The sequence below is a fragment of the Anopheles stephensi genome, chromosome 3 (assembly GCF_013141755.1).
Source record: "Anopheles stephensi strain Indian chromosome 3, UCI_ANSTEP_V1.0, whole genome shotgun sequence".
NCBI lineage: Eukaryota > Metazoa > Arthropoda > Insecta > Diptera > Culicidae > Anopheles > Anopheles stephensi.
In genome coordinates this window covers 16,429,569-16,452,622 of record NC_050203.1, presented here as the reverse complement: position 1 = coordinate 16,452,622, position 23,054 = coordinate 16,429,569, and the positions used below count along the sequence as shown (strand labels likewise).

The window sequence follows — 23,054 nt, the reverse complement described above, 5'->3', positions numbered from 1 at the left end:
ATGATTCAGAATGGCTTATAACTATTAAACCAATTTTATGGTAATTAGTATTTATTAAAAAAGCTGTTTTTCACTCTAAACAGTTCAAACCGGACTTTATATACTCTATCGAATTTCTCTCCGATCTTTCACATTACATAGTATCATTTTAAGTACTTCGCTTCGCTTAGCAGCAATACATTTCTATTTTGTTGAGAATTTTAAAAGCTCAATCTGGTATCGCTGTCAAGTCAAGAATTATATTGATATAGTACCAAATCTTATTCAAAACTTGAATAAGATGTAGAGAAATGACCCAAATCTCAGAATCCCATGCTCAACCGATCCTGAATTCCTGTGTTATCATTGCAAACGGTTGTTTGTTTGTAACCGGCTGTAATGCTTTGTAATCAGCAAATTACACCTAAGCATAAAACTTTTGCAATCCCAAATCCCTAATTCTACAACACGATAACACCGATTGCCGTCTTAAGTAGCTTATCAAGTAGCAACATAATTCCGCTACTGTTCGCTGCTCCCACATCACCGACATACAATTCAACAATGTTTCCCAATACTTTTCATCCATTGTAGGGCTAGGTTTTTTTTATTTGCCCTTTGCAAAAAACAACAACAAAGCGTTCGTTCCTTTTTTTTTTGTCTTCTGACCAGACTGAACCACGGAGACTGGCTTTTCCCAGCCAAGCAAACAACATCCCCGAGCTTGACGAAATACCAATTAAACTCTACACATTAACGGTATCGCTCGCGCCGGTACCATAAATCAGACACCGTTCAAACAGCGTCATCGGGGGACACACACCCGTCCCTGCCAACCTACCCCTCCCCAACCCCGAAGCCCCGGCCATTCCTTCGAGTGTTGTCGTTGAACCGAAATCAGATCTCCGGATCAAGCGATCCACTTGAACCGACGACCGCCCGAAGGACATGGAGGCTTCCGGTCGGTGGGTTGGGTGGTTCACCGTTCCCGCTCCACACAGGACACATCCTGTTTCTTCCTTTTCTTCAATCCATCGCCTTTTTTTTTGGTCCGCCGTTGTCCTCCAGTCGCTTTTCGCACACAATTAAACGAGCCGCTGCGTTACCGGGTTTCGATTTCCCGTCTCGGTGACCCATCATTAATTACTGTCCTCTTCCGATCGTCCACCCTCTCACCTCTCCCTCTCGTTTGCTTCCAGCCTCGAAACGGTAGGGAGAAGTCACACCAGACGACTCAACACCGTGGCATTGGCAATTAATGATTTTATGAGCCCAAAAACAAAGCCAACGACAGTGTGTGTGTGTTTGCCATCGAGAAGGCTCATAAAATCCCATATCACACTGCTCCTCCACCGCCCCCACGCGCCACGGAACCCCCTTCTCGGCCCACGGAAAGCTCTCATCTACGGCGATTATCTTGATCCAGAAGGCTCAACCGTTTTGCGAGTCCCACCTCTTAACAGGGTAGAGAGTGTACGAACGGCCTCAATTGAACGGTTTGTGGCGTGCCGTAAACAACAAGTGTCGATTCCCTGCACTCTCTTCCGTATCGTGTCCACACCTTTCTAAGGGTAGATGGTGTCTGTTCCCTGAAACTAAAAGTCAATTAGTGTAGTTTCCGAAGATTGCTGCTCGCTTTCTTAGGAACTTTCCCTTCGAAGTCAACTCGTGCGTGAATGCGTGTGTCAATTATCGAATCGTTCTTCGGTTCGGTTTTACGAAGCCCATCCTTGTGAACCCCAGTGTGTGTGTGTGTAATTAATACCTTCATCTTCCATTCAAACCTTCCACCAAGACGGAAACAGGACGAAAGCCTGATCGACTCAGTGGCTCAGTGCCGTGTCGAGCCGCAACCATTATTCGCTCATTATCCTTGTGTGCGTGTGAAAAAGGGATCCAGATTTTCCAACGGCCCGCTCGGTCAACCTCGGTGAAGTGCATTCCAGAAGCGTGTTTTGTGGGCTACGTGTGAGTGAAGTTGTGTGTGTGTGCAATACGACTCGTCTAAACGACCATGGTGCGCCATCGAGAACGTCGCCCAGCCAAGCCGGGCCTGGGTGTGGCCGGCATCCTGTTGATTGCCATTGGATTAGTGGGAAAACTTTGCACCGCAAATGGGGCCAGCACGGTCCACCGGCAGCGGAATGTAGCGCTGGGCAAATCGACAACCACGCCCGCCCAGCTCTACTTTGATGCCGTTGCACCGGAAGGTAAGCGAACGGAAGGCCGCATGCAGGCGAGAAAAGAACGTGAAGACGAGCGTGTCCAGCGAGCCAGCAGCTTTCTTGAACGGCTGCGGACCAGCAACAAGGCCAAGGCGCCTCCTTGACCAACTTTCAACTGCTTTTATTAGTTTTAATTGCGGAACGGTCCAGCGATGGCCGGGCTTCTGCTAACTTCCGATGAATTCTGGAATTAGTTTCCCCTAAGCGGGCCACATTCGCCACGCACGGCTGCAGGCGTATGCAATTATTGCAATCCCGATGCCGCTCTACATACTGATGGTGATTCAAAATGATACATTAGAATCGTCATTAGCGCTAGCAATCTTCCCAATACCGGTGCTGATCGTAAGGGAAGAGGATCATTTCGAATCGAGCTTCAATCCAGTCGGGAGCGAGAGAGCATTAGCGAGAAAGATAAAGCTGTTTCGCTCTTCTCTCGCCCAATTCAATTAGACGCCTTCGATAAACAATTATGGATTTTCTGTTTATCTTTCTATTTAATTATCAACCCCCTCTTATCATTCACAAACGGTTCACGTGTTTTGGCCATTGCTGGTGGAATGATTTATTGGCGGAGCTAGGCTTTGATCGATCAATTTCGGACCGGGTTATTTGAACGCATGATTCACGTCGATTGGTGTTGAGATATTTTTACTCATGCTTACGGGCGCCATTTTGTGTGACAAGTATTTTTAGTAAAATGGAGGAATGCTTTATGACACGTAGAAAAGTCAGTAAAATAGTTGAGATTTGTTTGATTAAATTAATTTGTGGTAACAATTTCAATAAATTCATTTTTTTATCGATATGCATCAACTGTGCCAGAGGTCGGCAATTTATAGTTGAAGAATTGATAAAACAGTTAAAAAAAGTCAATGTTTTAGATATTGCTATGTTTGATATTTTTTAAAGATGAATGGAATTAACAAATATTAAATTTCTATACATAATATTTTAAAGAACTTAATGTTTGATCTGTATGTAAATTAATTTTAGTTTTAAATTTATATCCTTTTGAATTTTGTTATTTTGCATATTGATTGATTACAACTGTTGCCTTTTAGAGAAGAAATTTATTAGCACTATTTATATAAAATCGATGAATTTGTACAGTTGAATACCTGAAATCAAAAATACTATATGCCATACTTTGCCGACCACTGGATTAAGAGTAATTAATAAATTCGTAGAGTTTTCTTCACCCGGGCGTCTAACATTTTCAAATCCAAACTCAATTAATTTACTTCTAATTAATGGAAGGCCAAGATTTACCAACAATCGCTTCATCAATTATCTAGTTAAGAAATCACCTTGAGTCAGCCTCACCTGTCAGACAGCAACCCATCAAACAACTACCTTGGACACTGCTGAATCCGTAGCCCAACTAATGGGACAAAGTTGGCAAAAAGCTGCAAACACCATCCCAAAAAAAAAACACACACACACACACACAGTTGCAAAGAGAAACAGTATGCCCGGACTAAGATTGATTAGAGCCAATAGCCAATGCTGCAGACGTTCGGCGTCCATCCCGGCGCTAAAATCCTGCACAAAGCATCAATCATTATCCGACTCTTGATTCAGTGACTTAACGCAATTTCTTCTGCAGATCGTGAAAACTTCATCAAATACCATCTGGACCGTGCCCTGGAAGGGCGTTTACCTCACCACACGAGCAGCATACCGAAGGACTTTGAGTTCGTTACCTACCAGGTAAGCATAGAGCTGGAAGCTGGAGACAGACAGGACAATGCTTGATGCGGTGATGGAAATGCGAGGTGCCTCGGTTCGTTCGCTTTTACTCCTTTCATCGGTCGTATTGGTCCGGGTAATCGTGACCGGGACAATCATTTTCCTCAATCATAATATTATTTTTCGAACCCAACACAACCAATGGGATAGGATGGAAAAAGGGGTCAACGATTGCTCCATCGACTGTTGATGGCAATGTGCCAGAACTGTAAGGAAATGTGGAATAGGAGGTCGGAAAAACGAGGAAAAGTCATAGCCTTTTTTTTTGGACTTTTCTTGCCATTCCGCTCTGTTTTTCTTTCTTTGCTTGTGTCACACGATTCCTGCTCGGAGAGTATTTGGATTTGTTGGTAAGCTGTCTGAAATCGTTGCGAATGATCAGTTTTTTGCTAAACTAGATTTCAAAGAGATTTCATCATCAATTAAAATTCAGTATTTCAACGAAGAAAGTGCATTTCAACAAGTAAAGTGCAAATCTGTATTTAAGGACCAATTTAAACAACTAGCTGTTCGATTCAGCCCAGCTGACTTGTCTAGTTCAGCCACTCTACATTCGCTTTACAGTCACGTCGAGTCAACATTCCCTGTATGCTCCCAAAAATCAATACATATGTTCTCGGAAAAACTAATTGCAAACTGTTTTCAATATATAATCCACTGATCAAACACAGAGCCCTCCAGGCTATCGGTATAAATATCGAGCCGAGCACTATCCAAAATGACAAAGTTGCTAACTAACCGAAACCCAGCACACATCCGCATGCTGCATTAACACTTGCACTCAATTCAACCCCAAACGCCAACGATACCGACGATGACGAATAGCGTCACAGAACTTGACAAAAACTAATCCACTGGCTAGTTGAAACCACCATCCGAGTGGAGAAAAGTTTTCAGACCACCAGCAGTACCCTTTTCCGATTCGCCCAAAGTTCTGCATCTGACTCACCCGTACCGGAATAGCTTTCCAACTACAACGTTTGCCGATTGTCTGTCGCCTTTGTCTCCCATTGACGCCCAGACCAGAAATGGTACGACACAGCGCTACGTCACTTTGGCCGCCGAAAGTTTGCCCAAAAGTTAGCGCAGTTTCACCGGAATCAATTTGCACAGTTCATTAAAGCTGTCCCTTCGGTCTGTACCGGTTGGGTCGCAATGTCTTGCATTTCACCCCCCATACACACATATCCAGCTAAAAACTCATTCTCGGTGCTAGCCCGATAAAGCAGCATTACCGCCTTGCCTTTATCAGGACACCGTGGGCGGCCAAAAATGGCCCCATAAAAACTTGCTCCGCACCGCATGTCTTGCTCGAGTGGTTCGACGTTGCCGATGCGGTTCCATCGCTTGCGAACGGTGCGCTCTCCAGACTGTCGCGCTAGGGGCTGCTTGCGCCGTACCCTTGTGTGACGAAGATCGGCGTCTTAATCCGTCCACAATGGCGTCAACCGTTCCGGTGCGAACGATCCGTACTCCCGGTTTCATGTGAGCATCGCTGGCAATGATCCGGCTGACCTGGCCGAGGACCTTCTTGGCGCGTCTAGCGGCAAAGATGAAAATTTAAATATAAATTAATTTTCCTCAATCTATAATATAAGCAACGCGAGTGAGAACGTCTTGCTGCAGTTACCGTCCGTCGTCGAGTCGCAGCAACCGAAAGCATGCTCGCTCAAGGTTGTGGCCTATCCATGGGTGATGGTCAGGATTGCAGCAGACGAACCGTCTTTGCCAGCACGGTATCAGCACAGGGTCGTAAAGTGTGGCTCCCAAGTTGGAGGGGAGAAATTTTATAACCTCACTTAAAAGCGTCTTCTCTGAGGAACATGGTACAGGATGCAGGTCGATTGTGACCCTTGTGGCGATTCTTATTCCAATAATAGACGGTGTTATGACGAGCGACGTTCGTTATGATGGCAACGGTTCGGTTGATGAAAGCAGGAAAAACTCATTCGGTACGTTTTGCTTCACTAGCGAGAAGGTTAAATTTTAGGAGCGTATTAACATTAGTTAATAGAAATATTCCGCACTGTAGCAAATCAGTATTGTTCCCAAAAAAATTGAGTAAAGCTAGAATTAAACCGTCCCTTCGGCATTCATGCTAACTGAGGAAGGTGTTCATTTGGGTTCATTAGTGTATGTCGGTATTTTAAACAGAATAGGATAATAGATCTTATCAAATATCATTTGCCGACGATATGACTAGTCAAAGATCAGATAAAGAAGGGTTAACCCTAGATCATTGAGAGATGGAAGATTGAAGATCCTCAACAAGTATAGGAGGATATTATTCTAGACTCGTATAGACAAGAACAATTTTATTTGATTCGTGTTGGGTTTGGAAATATCAGCCGATTTTCCCAACCGTAATTTAAGCAACAAAGAATCCTCTTCCTGACTATTCGGGCGGCCCAGTAAAAGATGCGAAAATGGTGCCGGCATTTACATGGCTGAACCGGGCTTCAAATCCCATCTGGGCTGTTCCCCCGTAGTGAGGACTTCACATAAGAGATCACCTAAGAGGTCGTTAGGCAAAAAAAGAAGAAGAAAAAGACTATTGATGAATACTAGTAAAGCTTCTATAAATCAACCCGCTTTATACAAACTCGTGGAGTAAATATTTGTTAAACGATCGGAAAATTCATCACCTAACATCAACAAGTCAATCGTCCAACCGTTCCGAAATCCATTTACACTTCGCTGCATGTACTAAACTCCTTTTCCTACCCAATTCTCTGCTGCAAAAATAAAACCAGCTCCGACCAAATGAGTATGCAGGCGTCGTCCACTAGCTCGCAAACGTCAATGCTCAATCGATGAAAGTCCTTGCACCCGGTGAATCGATAATGACTTCCTGTCAGCTCGATAACGGACCAACGGATGCTGCTATGATTCTTCCCATTTCGCATCATTCCCCGATGCTCCAGAATGCGGCCAGAACCAACCTTAAACACATACAAACAGCTGCATCCGTTTACGGTTCCGGGCGTCGTTTTTGACTTCTCGTGTCCAAATGTGTCTCTACGTGTGTGCTCGTCCTGCCTCTCGATCACCCCTTTTTTCCGCGCGAATTTCCTTCGCCGGATGGGAATTGGAATGTTGATTAATATAGATTTTTCATTTAACATACTGCGCGATGCGGAATAATTTATCATCCTTCGCCCCCCGAACAAGCCGGAAGTTCTGAAGAAAGCAATCAGCTTTCTTCCCAACCATTACCCGTTTCATCTTGCTTGACTGTCATCGGATCACATTTCATTGGAGCGTAATTGGTGTAGTTGGTGCAGCAGAACTGTCGTCGTGGTCGTCAAAAAATGGAACATTTAGCTGGAAGCTAAAACGGTGCCGGCATTTCATTAAAAACAACCCATTTGCGTTCGGGCTCAACAGGCCAGCTTTTCATCTCTTTCGCAGCAAAACCGAACGGAACCAGGCGATCAACAGGGTACGGGCTCGTTGCTGCAACTGCTGGAGGAAGCCAATGGTACCAAGCTGACGCCGTCCGTCGTCGTCGTTGGGTCGTCGTTCATTAGATATTCGATCGTCTGCTACCGGTCCGGATGCATCGACACGAGTGACATCGGTAACATCTGCTGCCCTTTCTGAAGAAAAACCCCGGGTACCACCACCGGGCATCCATCGATGGCCAGTGCTTACCAGCCAGGATATATATGCAGCGAAAATAACGTCATCTAACCCCCACACAAACACACACACACGAGAATTGCTTCATACAGCTTCACCTGTGCTGCTGCTGCTTGCTTTTACCATCCATGCATGAAAGCTTCGTGGTAGTTAAATTTCCTGTAAATCCCATCCCCACGAGAACGAACCGACCCAACTTCTAACAGACTAAACCGCCGCACCTTTCGTTTCAGGATGCGCTCGAGCCGGAAAATTTTTCCACCAACCTGTTGGATCATTTTATGATCGCTTACGGTCTGTCGGAGGTGGACGTGTACGCGTTTGTGGCGCTGAATGTGATTTGCTTTCCCTCCGGCTGGTGTTTCCACCCGGACGATGTCGGTAACATTTGCTGCCCGTTCTGAACTTTCCGACCGGCCAAACAACATCAGGTGCTGGGTGTGTAAATAAGACCGTTGAAAGCAAGGCAACGCAAACAAAGTAGCGAAAACATTCAAAAAAAAAATTGGGACAAACATGTATCGAGCCTGGTGATGCTGCTTCGGCATTGACTGTCCCAGCGTGCTCACCAACCGAAACCACATGTTGACGAAATTAACATCAATAAAACCAAGAGCAAATTGCTAAATCAATTAAGCCACCCCCAGGTTTTGGAGGCGCATCAGTCGCGCGTGTGTGTTTTTACGTGCGGTTTTTATGCAGTTCTTGTGTTCCGTGCCAAAACTCCAACGACAGTGCAAACATCAACCCTAATCGTTAAACGTTTAATCACAACCACTACGAGGTCCTCGTTGATGACATTGTAAATGTACCTCTGTTCCGGTAGCTGAGCGAGGCCAAGTAGTCAATCCGAACTGTGCTTTAGGCTTTCCCGGCTACGTGTCCGGTGGGACGGAATATTTCAGCTGATCGTGAACTCTGGTCGCATGTGTTGACCCACGGTCACCCAATTAAATGAAGCTAATCGTGTAAGCTGGCATTATATCCGCGATAATGGGGTTTCTGTTTTCATTGAATTGCAATTATCGACTGTACATAAATAAATGAGCGAGACAGAGGAAAAAACACCCGGCATGCTTGTAAGCCTTCCTTCCGATTTTCCTAGAACTGGATGTAGAAGTGACTGTGAGTTTGTTTGTGGGTTATTAACATTTAATTAATGGTCATTGTACCCATCATAATATCCAATAACAGGTTATATTTGAGTAAAACTGCGATGCTGTTTACAATAACATAACCTTTTTCTCTTGAACATTTATGAGTTAAATTGGCATGAACACCTTTAGATAGAGGCTAATTTATTTATTCCAAATCATATTCAAGACGGATTAATTTCGGTGTGCATTGTAAACATATTTGAAGTTGTCGAAAACTTCTCCTATCTTCGGTCAAAAGTCACCACCGACAACAAGCATAATGTTACGAGCAATGGTTCTTGCTGCCAACCAGTCATATTACATACAGCCTGAAGAAACTTCTCCACTCAAAATACTTGTCACAACAGGCGAAGCTAGGACTCTCTGCTTCTTCCTTGTCACTACAACCTCGAAAGGCCTCGGCTAGCCATCTTTGGCTATCTGTGACCCTTATTAAAGAAGTCAAGCCTTGCGTACGGGGTGGTTGTCTAAATGGGTTTGGAACGCCGGTCCTACCTTGTGAAGAGTCGCTTCTCTTTAGACCGCCGTTCTCTTTAGAACATTTATAGTTTGAGAACTCCCATACGCCTTTGAGACATGAACCCTGTCCAAAATTGACTTAATCAGAAGGATTTTTGACCCCAAATATGTAGAAAAACATCAGAGGAGTTACTTCAATGACAAGCACCAAGAAATGTACGGCGATCTCACCATCGTGCAACGAAGTGGACTCACCAGGCTCCGATGGACTAGTCTTGTCATGAGAACGACCCCCAACGACCCAGCCCGTAAAGTTTTTTAAGACCGTCCACACCAACAAAGGAAGCTTGGTAGGCCCAAGTTGAAATGGAGTAATGGCGTTGATTTGTCCACCACAATGGCCGCGAAAATGGATTGACAGATGACGACACTAAATCATGAGCGGTAAGCGGATGTAGAGCTTGAAAAGTGAGTCAGTAAGTTATAAAAAAAGAAATATAAATAAATGATAAATAAGAATACGAGAGCGAATCTACAACCAGATCAATGAGAATCTGTTCCTTTCCATCTTATCGACAATAATAGAGAGGTTTACTGGCGTCCAAAGGATTTTGACAAAACATACCTAAGACTCTTCACACAAATTCTTGACCGATAATGCTACTGTCCCAATACTAGCATTCGCGTCATACTAGCTCTTTTGATCTAACGTTATCACAAGAAAAGCATCTGCTCATAAGATCTGTTTTGGTTGTCAAGATGGAGTCATGGTTAAAATTAAACAATCAATTTTAAATGGAGCAACATCGTTGATTGATTGACTGGAATAAAACAGTATGTCACACCATACATTTATTTTTCTTCCTATATTCTCGTACAACTACTTACTTCTTCATGGTTGATGTTGCTCCTGCTACGCCTTCATAAACGGGGTAGATGCGTTCATCCTATTTAATATAAAAATCACTTTGAATAGCCGTCACGTCATTTTTCCAACTAATTGCCAAACCAAATTAATGTTGTTGTAGTGAAAGTAATAAAAAAATAAAAAAAAACAAAACGAATCGTAACGTCATAATCGCACGGTTACTGACCCTTTTGCGGCGGGAAATTCAACACCTTACCCGGTACCTTATCACCAATCGACCGCTTATTTGTATACGAGTTGCGGCACATTTCGAACATAACGTACAGCATCAGCTGTACACACAACCACGTACATAATCGTATGCTCACAAGGGGGGGATGGGAGGTAGGCAAGCATTTGTGATCAATGAGTACGCATACTATCATGCCCTCTGTACCAGCATGGGCACCTATTAGTGAGCATCACACAGGAGGTTTTGGGGGCCTTTGCCGAACCACCGAACAGTGCTCCAGATTGTCTTGCACTCACGCACACGTGCAATGATGCGGTACAACAAGCAAGTACAGCACCTCAATCCACACTGTCCCAGTGTCAGTTGGTACGCGGCAGCCGGCCACGAATCATCCACCGTGTCCCGGTCGGGCAAAAGCGGTTGACTTTTCGAACCTAGTGTCGGGAAAGGGACTAAAACCCGTGGCCGAAGCATTCCGTTGGTCGAGCACTCACGCTTGATTAAGAGATCAAAAAGATCACAGTGAAATTGAACGGTTCGATTGAACGGCGAAGGTTTTTGTTTTTTTGCTACTCTTCTGTGCTCTAGCGTACAAATTGCGATGGCGTTCACAAAGAAAACGTCGACATCGTACCGTTGTGGCAGGGTCGTTTTTCAACCATCAGTGACGTGCTCGATCAGGTACGTGCGTACGTGGTGGGTGGGTTGTTCGGTGTGTGTGTGTGTGTTTTTCCCACCATTTCAACAATGAACAAGAACCACCATTAGGATGGAGAAGAAAAGGTGCACTGCCATGAAGTTCACACGCGAGGAGGCCTTTGGTTGTGACTTTCGAAAATTTCGCCCCTGATTGACGGCATTTCGTGGTGATTTTGCACGCTGACAGATTTCAAACATGCATACCGCCGGACGTACGGTTGCATCCGATTGCTACAAATTTGCAGCCTGACAACGGCGGCACCAGCAAAAAAGGGCGTCCCGATTTTTGGTCATATTCTTCCGTTTCGCGGAGAGTTTTCACGAGTGCATGTGTGTGTGAATGTGACGTGTAGCAAATCGGTGGCATATTTTCGATATTCCATTTTCCTGTTTTTTTTGTTTGCTTGTCGCTCGATCGCAGGAACTGCACACAATCAACGGTTGATGCTGCACAAACAAATCATGTGCCCCGTGTTTGCAAATTGGAGCAGTGAGCGATAGGAGCTTTGTATGACACGGTTAGGAGCTTTGTATGTTGGCGATGGGCATAAAAGCATGTTCCAGGCCGTAAAGAATTGAAAAACGGGTGAGAGAGTTTAACAGGCATAACGACATAGTTTGAAGAATCCCTGTATATAAATAGTTTAGTGAGCTGTGCATGGAGTTGGTTCAAAACTTAATCAAGTGCTTAAGTTTAAGTTTTCCTTGAAGTAAGTCCCGGCAAGTAACTTCTTAAACTATGGCAACTAACTCCGTAATGTATCAACAGTATTAGGCTCCTTATTTCAATTCGAAAACAACACCTGTCAAATCTAGCGACAAGATGTCCCAAGGATTAAATTGGAGTCTGTATAACACCCTGCAGGTCGAGAATCGAATGTCACGAATCAAAACTTTCCAGCAATCAGGCATAACTCATCTAGAATTCATCTCGATTAATGCTTAGGCTCAATGAGGAAGAAATATTCCTCGCGGTGTCTAAAACATTGGAAAACCGGCCATATAATGTAAGACTCAGTAAGACATTATATGGCCGGTATGTCCTTGAAGGTAGTGAAGACCTCTTTCCAATGCAACTACAAACGACAGGTCAAGGTTCTCCATTAACCTTGCCGAAAAGTGGGATGGTTTACCCAAAAACCACAAACGAGCTCATTTTGCATAACGGTAGCTCATAATTGCCATTCTTTCTCTCTCTATCTTCCTCCCTAAATATCTCTCCCCCTTCAAAGCGTTGGCATGTTGCTAGCATGCTGTTTACTGTCCCTGCTCACCACCCCGGAGGCACATACGATCATCGAGCGACCCACACGCCAATCGCCCGACGACTACAAATACCAGCGTAGCCTGCTAACTCTCCAAGAGGCAGACCAAGGCTTTGGCTCCTCCATAGTGCTGACTGCAAACGAGTCCATCGTCAACAATCAGCTGATGGAGCTGAAAATAGACGAACTATCACTAGGCTACATCGATCCGTACAAATTTTCACCGGCACGCCATTTCTTTGAAGTGCTGGACCAAATCAACCGTTCGCCACTGTTTCAGTTTATTCGCGCGATGCCCAAAGGTGCCGTGCTGCATGCGCACGATACCGCACTGGCCAGCACGGAAGTAATCGTGAACGCGACGTACTTTACCGACCTTTGGCAGCGGGGTAACTTCACCGAAGGGCACGATCCCGAGTTTCGCTTTTCACGCTCCAAACCTACGACTGGCGATGCCGGCTGGGAACCGGTGTCTACCGTACGGAACCGGATGGGTGCCGAGCGGTACGATGAACAGATCCGTCGTCTGTTTTCACTGTACGAGGAGGATCCACAGCGGGCGTACCGCAGCATCAACGATGTGTGGAACCGGTTCAGCAGGATTTTTCTTGCCCTCAACCCCATCGTCACGTACAAGCCCGTCTGGGAGCATTACTTCCGGGAGGCGCTGCGAGAGTTCTACGAGGATAATGTGATGTACTTGGAATTTCGGGGATTGCTGCCAACGGTAAGCACAAAGATACGGAGAATAGATTGGACGAGTGAACTTGAGACGGATTTTGGACTCTATTTCGCTGTCATCATCGTTGATGATGGATGGCGTTTTTGTTGCTAGTGAGGGCCAACAGACAGACAGGTGAATGAGTTGTTCATGGTGATGTAACGTGGCCCACCGTAAGTGTCTCATGGCGTGGCGAACAAAGGCGTTCAACATTCAACATTCTAGATATTTTGGGAACAGTTACTAGCTCAGAATGGGATAAATGAGTCTAATCAGCTTTCAAACCGTTTGCAGCTTTACGACCTAGACGGTAACACCTACACGCCCGAGGATGTGGTGGAAATCTACCGTACAATCACGGAGGAATTCAAGGTCGCCCATCCACGGTTCGCCGGCGCAAAGTTCATCTACGCACCGATGCGGATCGCGGACGACCAAACGGTGGATCAATATTTAAAGCTTGCCGAACGGTTGCACCGCCAGTACGGTGACTACGTTGTCGGGTTTGACCTGGTCGGCCAGGAGGACGGAAGCCGTACACTGTACGAGCTGGTCCCGAAGCTCTTGAACTTGCCTGCGTCCATTAACTTCGTGTTTCATGCGGGCGAAACTAACTGGCACGGTATGCCGTCGGACGATAACTTGGTACGTACACCACAGTTCAGTTTTTTGTTTTTGCGACCACTCTTAACATTTTCTTCTCTAAACGCACCCAGTTCGATGCCGTGCTGCTCGGCACGAAACGTATCGGGCATGGGTACGCGCTGCTCAAGCATCCGGTCCTGCTGAAGATGGTGAAGGACCAAGACATCTGTGTCGAAATCAACCCGGTGTCCAATCAGGTGCTCAAGCTGGTGGCCGATTATCGGAACCATCCGGCAGCCATTCTGCTCGCGTCCAACTTCCCGCTGGTCGTGTCGTCGGACGATCCGTCCTTCTGGCGTGCGGCCCCACTCAGCCACGACTTCTACATGGCGTTTCTGGGCATGACCGGGGTGTATCAGGATCTGCGAGTACTGAAGCAGCTGGCCCTTAACTCTTTACGCTACAGCTTAATGAACGAGCAGGATAAGCGAGCGGCGGAAGCAATATTCGACCGGTCTTGGAACGATTTTATCGACGCGAAAGCGGCACAGATATTAGCAGAGAAGCGAAATGAAGTGTGAGTGGATATTTCGGAAAATATAGCATGGTCCAGACGGAGACATGAACGTGGGCACTCGCTCGATATTTTCTGCTATTACACATCCGATATTAGTGTTTGGAGTGGAATGTGCTCGTTACTACAACGATGTTTACTGAGTGGAATTGCTTTTTTATATTCTTTATAGTGCTCTAGCATTGATTGAGATAGAAGCGTGAATGCAGTTTCAGACGTTTTATGAAAAAAGTGGTCTTCTCTTTTGTATGGATTTCATATGAATTTAAGAATAATGTTTGTAATGTAAGTTTTTTAGTGTAAATTATGCCTTCTTCTCTCTATCATACGGTCAAAGCGAGTGAATACATTTTTCAAGCTAAAAATATCGATACAACACTTAACAAACAAGCGATTTTAGATACAATGTTTCTCATGGAAAACCTCGGAAAAAAGGCTAAGCATTCCTACTCAATCATCATGTAATCTGGTTCGAGATTCATCTACCAAGTACCTATTCTTTATGACTTTATTGAAGACGTTGGGCTGGTTGGCTCACAATCTGTGGTCCAATATCATCATTCAAGGGTGAACTATCAAGAATCAACTATCCAACAAAAGGAACCTCGAATATCGTGGATCTGGTGCGTCGCTGAGTCTTAACTTCTTAGGCTTTACAACCTCGAAAACTCTCGACCAGCATTTCTGGTGTGATGCGATCCTCGGTCTAGCCCTGTGGAGATGGCATCTACCACCGGACAGCTCCGTCCTAGGTTAGAACTAGATCCGAAAAGGAAACAAAGTGTCCAGCCACTGCGCTTCATTACTATGTGACATTCTGTACAAAATTGTTATTGCTGTTACTTAGACGAAAATCACGCTACAAAATCGGAATTACTGTAAGAAGAAAACTTGCTATAATTACATTAAAAGTAATATCTTACCTTTGTGAGATAAAGCAGATGCTTAATCCCTAAACTTTACGAATGCCTAAAGTGGCTCCACAATTTCCCGCTGATTGATTGCCTTTTTTTGCTCACCACTCATAATAAAAACTCGACCCCCCCGTATCTCGTACTACAAAACCTTAAACAATCGCTTACTAGTCCGACCGCATGGTCGTTTCCCATTCCCTGTCCCAGAGAGTCTTATCTGCCCCGAACCACACGTATCAACCGTCACAGCAAAAGTGTCAGAATACATAGCAAAGAAAAAGTGAGAGCATTGCACATTCCGAAAGCGAGAGCAACAAAAACAACTACACCACAACAAAACGGCTACTATTATTTTTAATCCACAATCGAGACACGGTGAGGTGCGAAATGGGCGAATGATAAGTGTACGAATGAACGTGGCAGCAAACAAGCAACAAACACAACGGTTTGTTTGTTTGTTTGGCAACAATAATAAAATAAACACAGCGTCACCCTTCTTTCCACACACGCACACACACCGGACATCGCGTCAACTCGAGGCCGGGCAGGTCGGAAGCTTCTGTCAATGAATTCTGCACAAACCAACCCATCTCGGTTGTGGGGCTGTTTGTGTGGGAGTGTGGTTGGTTCTGATAATCCACCAAACTCCCCACCAGCGAACTTTTGCCGACAGGCACAACCCCATCGATCTACCGCATTATCAACCACGCCATGGTGGGGATGCGAGTTGCCATCTTGCCACCCCGAACGAACCTCGTAACGATGACGTCCATCCAACCGAACCGAGCCATTGGTAGTGGTGGTGTTGGGAAAAAGGCGACACCAACACCAGTCGAACGGCGCGATATCTGGTGGAGATCGCATTGAAATTATCTTGCCGCGCGCTTCTTTATGCTGCCGTGTGATTTTTTTGCTTTTTCATTGTAATTCAAGAATCGGTTCTCTGGCGTAGGTCGCGATTGTGCCCCACTCAGTACTATCGCGAACGCGTTCCGGGGAGCTTCGTTTCTGCTTCGAAGGAGCTAGAGGTTCAGGTTTGTCAAGGCTTTTTTTGTTGTTGCTGTTGTTTCGCCAATGGCTCGCCCGTCGTACGATGAGTTTAGCCGGCAGCGTGAGGAGTTCTTGAACCGGGAGCAGGGTCGTGGACTCGGTGCCGATCTGGTGCTCAGTGCCGACGAGCAGCGACTCAACCGGTACGTGATGCATCTCAAGCAGCAGGAACTTGCCAAGGGTGTGGAGAACCCGTACGAGCTTGTTTCGGCAAGACATTTCTTCGAGATGCTCGAGCGAATCAACGCATCGCCTCTGTTCAAGTTGATCCAGAAGATGCCCAAAGGTGGCGTTTTGCATGCACACGATACCGCCATCGGAAGTACGGAGTTGATCGTGCGAGCCACACGCCACGAACATCTCTGGCAGCGTGGGACCATTCCGCAGGCTGATGGAGATCCGATGCCGGTGTACAAATTCTCACGCACCAAACCGACAGCTGACGGTGAATGGCGCTCGGTGGCGGATATTCGAAGCTCGATGGGCGATCAAGCGTACGACGAGGCGATCCGGCGGATGTTCACGCTTTACACGAAGGACCCGCTAAACGCTCACCGAGACATTAACGATGTTTGGCGCAAGTTTATGGCACTGTTCATCTGTTTCGAGCCAATGGTGACATACCGCCCGGTGTGGGAAGAATACTTCTACGGGTGTTTGGAAGAGTTGCTGGCCGATAACGTCACTTACTTGGAGTTCCGAGGATTGTTGCCGCCGGTGAGTAGATGACAGCATGTTCCCATCGTAAAACCAGTAACTTACCATTCTGTCATGTATATTAGGTGTACGATCTAGACGATCGCAAATACAGCCCCGAAGACATCGTTCAAATGTACGTCGATCAGTCGGAAAAGTTTCTCCGTGCGCATCCCAAGTTCACGGGCGTTAAGTTTATCTACGCACCGCTAAAGTTCTGTGACGATAGCACGTTCGACGGGTACCTTACGCTGGTGCAGAAGCTTAAGGAACGCTTCCCGAACTTTATTGCCGGCTTCGACCTCGTCGGCCAGGAAGACCTTGGACGACCACATACAGATTTCAACGAGCGACTGCTCACCCTACCGCCGGCAATCAATTTCTTCTTCCATGCCGGTGAAACGAATTGGGCCGGACGGCGGGATGAAAACTTGGTAAGTGCAGAGATAAGATACGTAACAATGGTGTAGCGTGGTAACGCGACTCATGCTCCACGAGCAATGTGACAGGTGGATCGATTGAACGATCAATGCCAAAATATGAGATTAAATGGGTGAATATTAAAGGGTGTGTGGTTGAGTTTGTACCATAAGCCCAACACGTCACAGATAAAAATGTATGATAAGACCAAAAGGCCGATTAAACCCCTGGACTGCTTGTTGCCATATGATTTTTATCAATGGTCCACTTCATACTCACTGCACGTGGCGTTGGGATAGGAAACTTTGATAGGGGAAGCAATTATAGTTTTCGACAATTTCATTATCTAATTCTTCCTTATGCACAGCTATCGTATGCGACATATGCAATGTCAGTTATGTGTCAGGATGTTGTCTAGTTATTAATATTTTTAATGTGAATTTCATCGAAAAAAAAAGAGACTTAATACTATTGTCCAGCACCCATAATAAGTTCCAATGAAGAATTTGACGCACTACCATGCCACCAATCCCATCTCAAAATTAAAATACAGAAAAGAGACTCAAAATGTTCGCCAAATCCCAAGTTCTTCAATAATACCTCCAGCAACACAAATCACATAAAACATAATCTTTTCAAACAAACAAACTTTCAGATCGACGCCATCCTGCTGGGAACGAAACGCATCGGGCACGGATTTGCCGCCCTAAAGCATCCGGTCGTACTGGAAGAGATTAAGAAGCGTCAAGTATGCATCGAACTCAATCCCATCTCGAACCAGGTGCTGAAGTTGGTGCAAGATTTCCGCAACCATCCGGGTGCGTTCTACTTCTCGGACAACTATCCGGTGGTCGTGTCGTCGGACGACCCATCCTTCTGGTGTGCATCGCCACTGAGTCATGACTTTTTTGTCGCCTTCATGGGATTGGCATCGGCCCGGGCGGACATACGGTTGCTGAAACAGCTCGCCCTTAACTCGATCGAGTACAGCTCGATGGAGGGCGTTGAGAAGGATGCGGCTAGGCAGAAGTGGACCAGCGCCTGGAACGAGTTCGTGCAGGAATCACTCAAAACTGTTCCGGCAGAGTTTTAGACTTTGCTGGGGATAGTAAGAGAGAGAGAGAGAGAGAGAGAGAGAGAGAGAGAGGCAAAACAAGAACATGTTTGTAGGGAGATTGAAATTAAAACCATCAGTACATCAGTATTTCGCTACTCGTAAATCATTCGAAGGATTCGATTCAGTTGGACGACTTATGCCCTAGGATAGAGGGTATAAAGACTCAAAATTATTCAAAAGGCATGGCCAGTAATAAAACTGAGTATTATAGAGCAATTTCTTCAAGAGTTCGAGTTGAATCATTACAATCCAAATTAAGCAATTCTCAATGAACTCCATTATCGCCGCAAGAAATGGAGTGTCAACTGCTGGAGACACGCACTCAGCTCAAGAGACATCAGCATTAAATGTTCTCACCTTAAACGATACTGTCACCAAATTCACTCACCTCTTCCAGCCCATAAACACACATTCTTGAGAATGGAGGGCGACGTCCCCAGCTCCCCAGCTTCACCACTCTTTACCATCTCCACACTCCATTTTGAAGGACCAATGTGACCGAGTGATGCGCTCCTGTTTGTCCACCGTGAAAAAGGGGCTCCTGTTTGTCCTCGACGTGACACGGCGCACTCGACTTCTCGGTCAAGCGTATGTTGATCATAAAATCCTATGTTTAGCACCCGGGGAGCCACATTCCGGTGCACAACTTCCAAACCTTCGTTCATCGACCATAGCTTGCTTTTTTTTCTCACGTCTTTTGCTCTTTTTCATTTGCTTGCTTGGTATGTGTCTGGCACAGCGGGAACCATTTTTGATACGGGGTCGACGAAGAAAAAGCGCTTCGATGGCATCAACAAATTGGTGTCCCTTAGCTGTCGGACAACGCCGGTGAACGATACGATCATCTGTGAGTGCGAAAAACTCCTTCCAAGCGGGAGGGGAAAATCCGTCGTCGTGCCGAGCCGTGCGGTAACACTGTTTCAAGGAAATGAAAATATCGTCATATTATGAGGCGAGCAACGACTTGGGAATGAGACGAACGTGTCCCGACTGACCAAAAGCAGTTGTTTGGATCGGTTTTTTTTATGTTGTGGCCGCCATTTACCTTCTCCAGATGGCGTTGGTAGAGTCTACCACAAGAGGAAAAGAAAATGTCCAAAACAGCCACTGGATCGATGTGAGGTCGAGTTCATCATATGTCACTAAAGAAGAAATTGGCGAAAACCTTCGGAAAAAAGCACGGAGCGAAACATGTCCTTGTGCCTAGTTAAAGATTTTAGCAAAACGACCGCTACAGGATGCTTCACGGTCCAGCGCTATACGTGATGACAATTCACATACACGTTTGTCCGGCGGCCGATAAATCACACCATCAAGTCGATGGCTCATTTTGATCACTCGGACAGCGTTGGAATGAAGTAATTTTCCGTGTTATTTATTGGGGTGATTGGGATGCCTAGCGCTGGAGCATAAATATGTCACAAACGGGAAGACCGTTAGACGGCTTTAAGCGAATTGTGACAAATTTTGCTGAAGAAGATGATGGAAAGAGGTTATGAAGTGTTTTAGCAGCAACAGGAAAACAGCAGCAATAAATAAGAAATGGTTTCAGTTTTCAATATAAAAGTTAGCAAACAACAGTTTACAATCAATTTAATGCAATCTTAAGCAAAACTACAATGCTTCATACCGAGAAATGCAATCCAAAGGAAACAGCCACAAAGCACATCCATTCCGCCGGCAAGCAAAGCATTTCGCAGGACACTCAGTGAAATTACACCGGCCAAAGGCACAATCACTGCTTGCTATCTGCTCCAGCTGCAATCTAATTCTCCGGCCCGATAGATTCATTAGAAGATAACAAGGAAATAAACAACGTCACATGTCCGCCCGACACAACGGTCCAGCTTCTCCATTCAGCCGGTGGCCGCTTGTTAGCTTAATCGAGTGATGGATTCTGGCCAGTGAAAGGCGGAAAGGATTTCTCTCCTCACTCGCTGGAAGTGGGCGCTAAGCAGTCAAATGAAAATTGATGGCCTAGCATAAATCTGGTCATCGAATTTTGCTCGCACAATCGAGGCGACGGTGGAGCGAACCGAGACTGAGACGAAAAAGTGGAACCGAACACGAGACTAATTCAATTTGTCTAACAATCACCACGTCACGATTCGACGGCCGAGAAACACCTCATTAGCTCGGGAAAGCTTCGATCGATGCTTGGTTTGCATTAAAGAGCCAGTACGAAGAAGAAAAGAAAAGCACACACGCACACAAGCCATTCTACTTGCTTCTGATGCGCTTGAGGGATTAGCAATTGAGAATTGGGGAAAAAAAGGAACTCCCGGCCATTATTCAAGCTTCGCGCTGATGATGCTCAGCAGGATTACTCGAGCTACTCGAGAGCGAGAACATTTGCAGCGAACTTGGCATTCAAGCATAATGAACGTTATGACGCGAAATTTATTGGAAAATCATCTTTCCGCCTCGTGTTGCAGGTATGGGGAGAAAACAAAGAAGAAGAAAAAAAGTGGACATGAAAACCGGAAAGAGCATCCACCGCCACCGAACGGACGGAAGTCAATTTGAGCTGTCCGTTTTAATTATCTTCCACCGGGAGCGGTGCGATATTCGCGATTGGGATTCATTAGTGGTATTGATTTATTTTGTTCGCTATCGTTTCATTAAAAGATGCATCATTTTTTCTCTTCTTTACGTTCTATTCAAAATTGATTTATTATCGTTAGATCAAACTATTGGGTGATTACTTAGTGGACATCTTTATTGAGAGGAGCTTAAGCTATGTGATTGTTTACGATGAGTAACATTAGAGGGTGTGTTGGGAGGTTGTGTTTAGAATTTTTTAGTGTAAATATCAGATAAATATTGTGAGCAGATTAAAATGTTAGCATTGCTCGATTGTGGGCCATACTAAAACGTCGAATCAGTGCGACGAAGACAAAGTAGGAAGTTGCTGAAGGTTTCGGCTTGCCACTGGAAAACTTAAATCTGGTTCGTCTTCCAGTTCGCTACGGCCACCTAAAGTATCTCTCGAGGCAGTATCTCTTGAAGATCAAAGGCTGAGTTTGTGATCAAGATTGGAGGAGAACTAGAATAGATCACAATTTATCAGATCCGTCATCAGCGACATGTTCGGTACGGGGTGCAAAACAAAACAGAAAGTTCGTTAGCTGGGGACAGTGCTGTCAAAGCTGTGGTAGATCCGATGCAACTCTTGGCAGAAATTTCTCAACTTGGTTTGCCGGCCTGGTCATATAAGAGCAATGTGACTACTCTTGAATTACCCAAGAAGAAACAGAAGAATAATTCTGTTCTTGACTGTTGTCATCAGTAATTTTAGAACGGACGGAACCAGACAAAACAATTGCTCTTATTGAAATAAATAGACAAACTAGCCTAGCTATGGCTGCAAAAATTGAATTAAACAGATAATGCAATGATTTTTCTCAAAATTGATGGACCTTGTTGAAAGGAATAAAGCGATATAAAAAGCCCACTTAACACCAAAGCTTATGGTTCGATTCGCATCGGAAAATGTTAATCCATATTTCATTTCAACACAACCACAACACTTTATAGCTTTCTTGATAGTGGCAAAAGGAAAATCGAATAAACAAACACTTGTCGTTGTGGCATTGTTTCTGCACTCCGGCACTCAGCAACATTGATAAATTGTGCGCACCCATACCTACTACAAAACAACGATGCAGTTGAGAGTGTACTGCCCTTGCATGTATGTTTCCTGCAATGCCACAGCTTTTTCGAGGTTATCGAGAACCAGGAAAAACCCGCGGTCGAAAGGCAACAAATACAGTAAAAAATAATTATAATGCATTAATAACGAGTTGTGTCGGGGGTAAAAAACACACACACAAACAAAAAAACCTACAGCATCCGATCAGATCGGGGTGGAAAACCCCGGTTGACGCTTCTTAACCCGGTGGGATGGGTGCACGTACGATAACACTTTTCAATTTGCACTTAACCACTCACGCAGTTTACAGCCAGGTTTTTTTAACTGTACGCTACCAGACACCCGCACACCTTCAAAACATTGGTTCGATTGGTCATTTTGCTGGCGGAAAAGAGCGGATGTGCACGTGGTTCATGATTCATTTCCAGCCAACCCCGCTTCATCACGGCCTCGGGTGGCTGCGGTTGTTATCCTTGTTAATGGAAATGGATTAAAATTTTATTAGCAACTCTGCAGGGTTTGCTGGTGCTCGATGCGAGTGGGGCTCCAATGAGCTGCCGGTGTCGCAGGACGTTATTTTGCCGTATTTATTCACATGTACACTGCGGGCACCGGATACCGCGCGAGCGCGTGAGGGGGCAAACTTTTCCTTGAGAGCGCCAAGCGAGTGGTGGAAAAATGTAATTATTTATGTTTAAGACAATTTTTTTTTAGGTTTTGCTGTCAATGAACGGGTTGGCTGTTCGAAGGGTGAACCTTTGTGATGCCGTGAGCTAGTATAATGATAATGCAAAAATATATTAAAATTAAATTATATTTTTTGTATTAAATATAATTATCAAATAACCAAAAATATTGTTGAATGTTATGAAAAAAAATTGAGAATTAGGTTTATGAAATTTTATTTCAAAAATGAAGTGAATAAAAATAGGACAAGAAATTTACCATCTTAGGCAATACTTACCTCATGTAAACCAATGCATTGATCTTTTTTATAATGATTATAAATTCTCAACTAGTAAAGGATCATTGACTCATTAGGAAACA

General features: G+C 45.0%; 3 protein-coding genes across 7 annotated transcripts; all 3 read left to right on the top strand.

The window, feature by feature from the left end:
* Window positions 1-1,445: 1,445 nt before the first annotated feature.
* On the top strand, window positions 1,446-8,234 carry LOC118512668. 4 transcript variants are annotated; one of them, XR_004906333.1, is made up of 4 exons: window positions 1,446-2,189; window positions 3,814-3,917; window positions 7,344-7,744; window positions 7,832-7,973. XR_004906333.1 is itself a non-coding variant. In XM_036057421.1 (3 exons), exons 1-3 carry the CDS (start codon window positions 1,994-1,996, stop codon window positions 8,000-8,002), a joined length of 471 nt encoding a protein of 156 aa, XP_035913314.1. In that variant the 5' UTR covers window positions 1,453-1,993; the 3' UTR covers window positions 8,003-8,234. The 4 variants fall into 4 exon arrangements, 1 of the variants encoding a protein (XP_035913314.1); XR_004906332.1 differs by having other exon boundaries at window positions 7,344-7,759; window positions 7,832-7,971; XR_004906334.1 differs by having other exon boundaries at window positions 1,447-2,189; window positions 7,368-7,759; window positions 7,832-7,971.
* Window positions 8,235-10,658: 2,424 nt separating this feature from the next.
* LOC118512666 (adenosine deaminase 2-like) lies at window positions 10,659-14,218 on the top strand. Of its 2 annotated transcripts, none has more exons than XM_036057418.1 (4): window positions 10,659-10,995; window positions 12,246-13,005; window positions 13,294-13,644; window positions 13,716-14,218. In XM_036057418.1, exons 1-4 carry the CDS (start codon window positions 10,916-10,918, stop codon window positions 14,163-14,165), a joined length of 1,641 nt encoding a protein of 546 aa, XP_035913311.1. In that variant the 5' UTR covers window positions 10,659-10,915; the 3' UTR covers window positions 14,166-14,218. The 2 variants fall into 2 exon arrangements, with proteins under 2 accessions (XP_035913311.1, XP_035913312.1); XM_036057419.1 differs by lacking the exon at window positions 10,659-10,995 and adding an exon at window positions 11,056-11,723.
* A 1,818-nt stretch (window positions 14,219-16,036) lies between these two features.
* Window positions 16,037-18,571, top strand: LOC118512667 (adenosine deaminase 2-like). The gene is made up of 3 exons (XM_036057420.1): window positions 16,037-16,839; window positions 16,905-17,252; window positions 17,894-18,571. The coding sequence occupies exons 1-3, from the start codon at window positions 16,147-16,149 to the stop codon at window positions 18,329-18,331; spliced, it is 1,479 nt and encodes a 492-aa protein (XP_035913313.1). The 5' UTR covers window positions 16,037-16,146; the 3' UTR covers window positions 18,332-18,571.
* The last annotated feature ends 4,483 nt before the right edge of the window (window positions 18,572-23,054 follow it).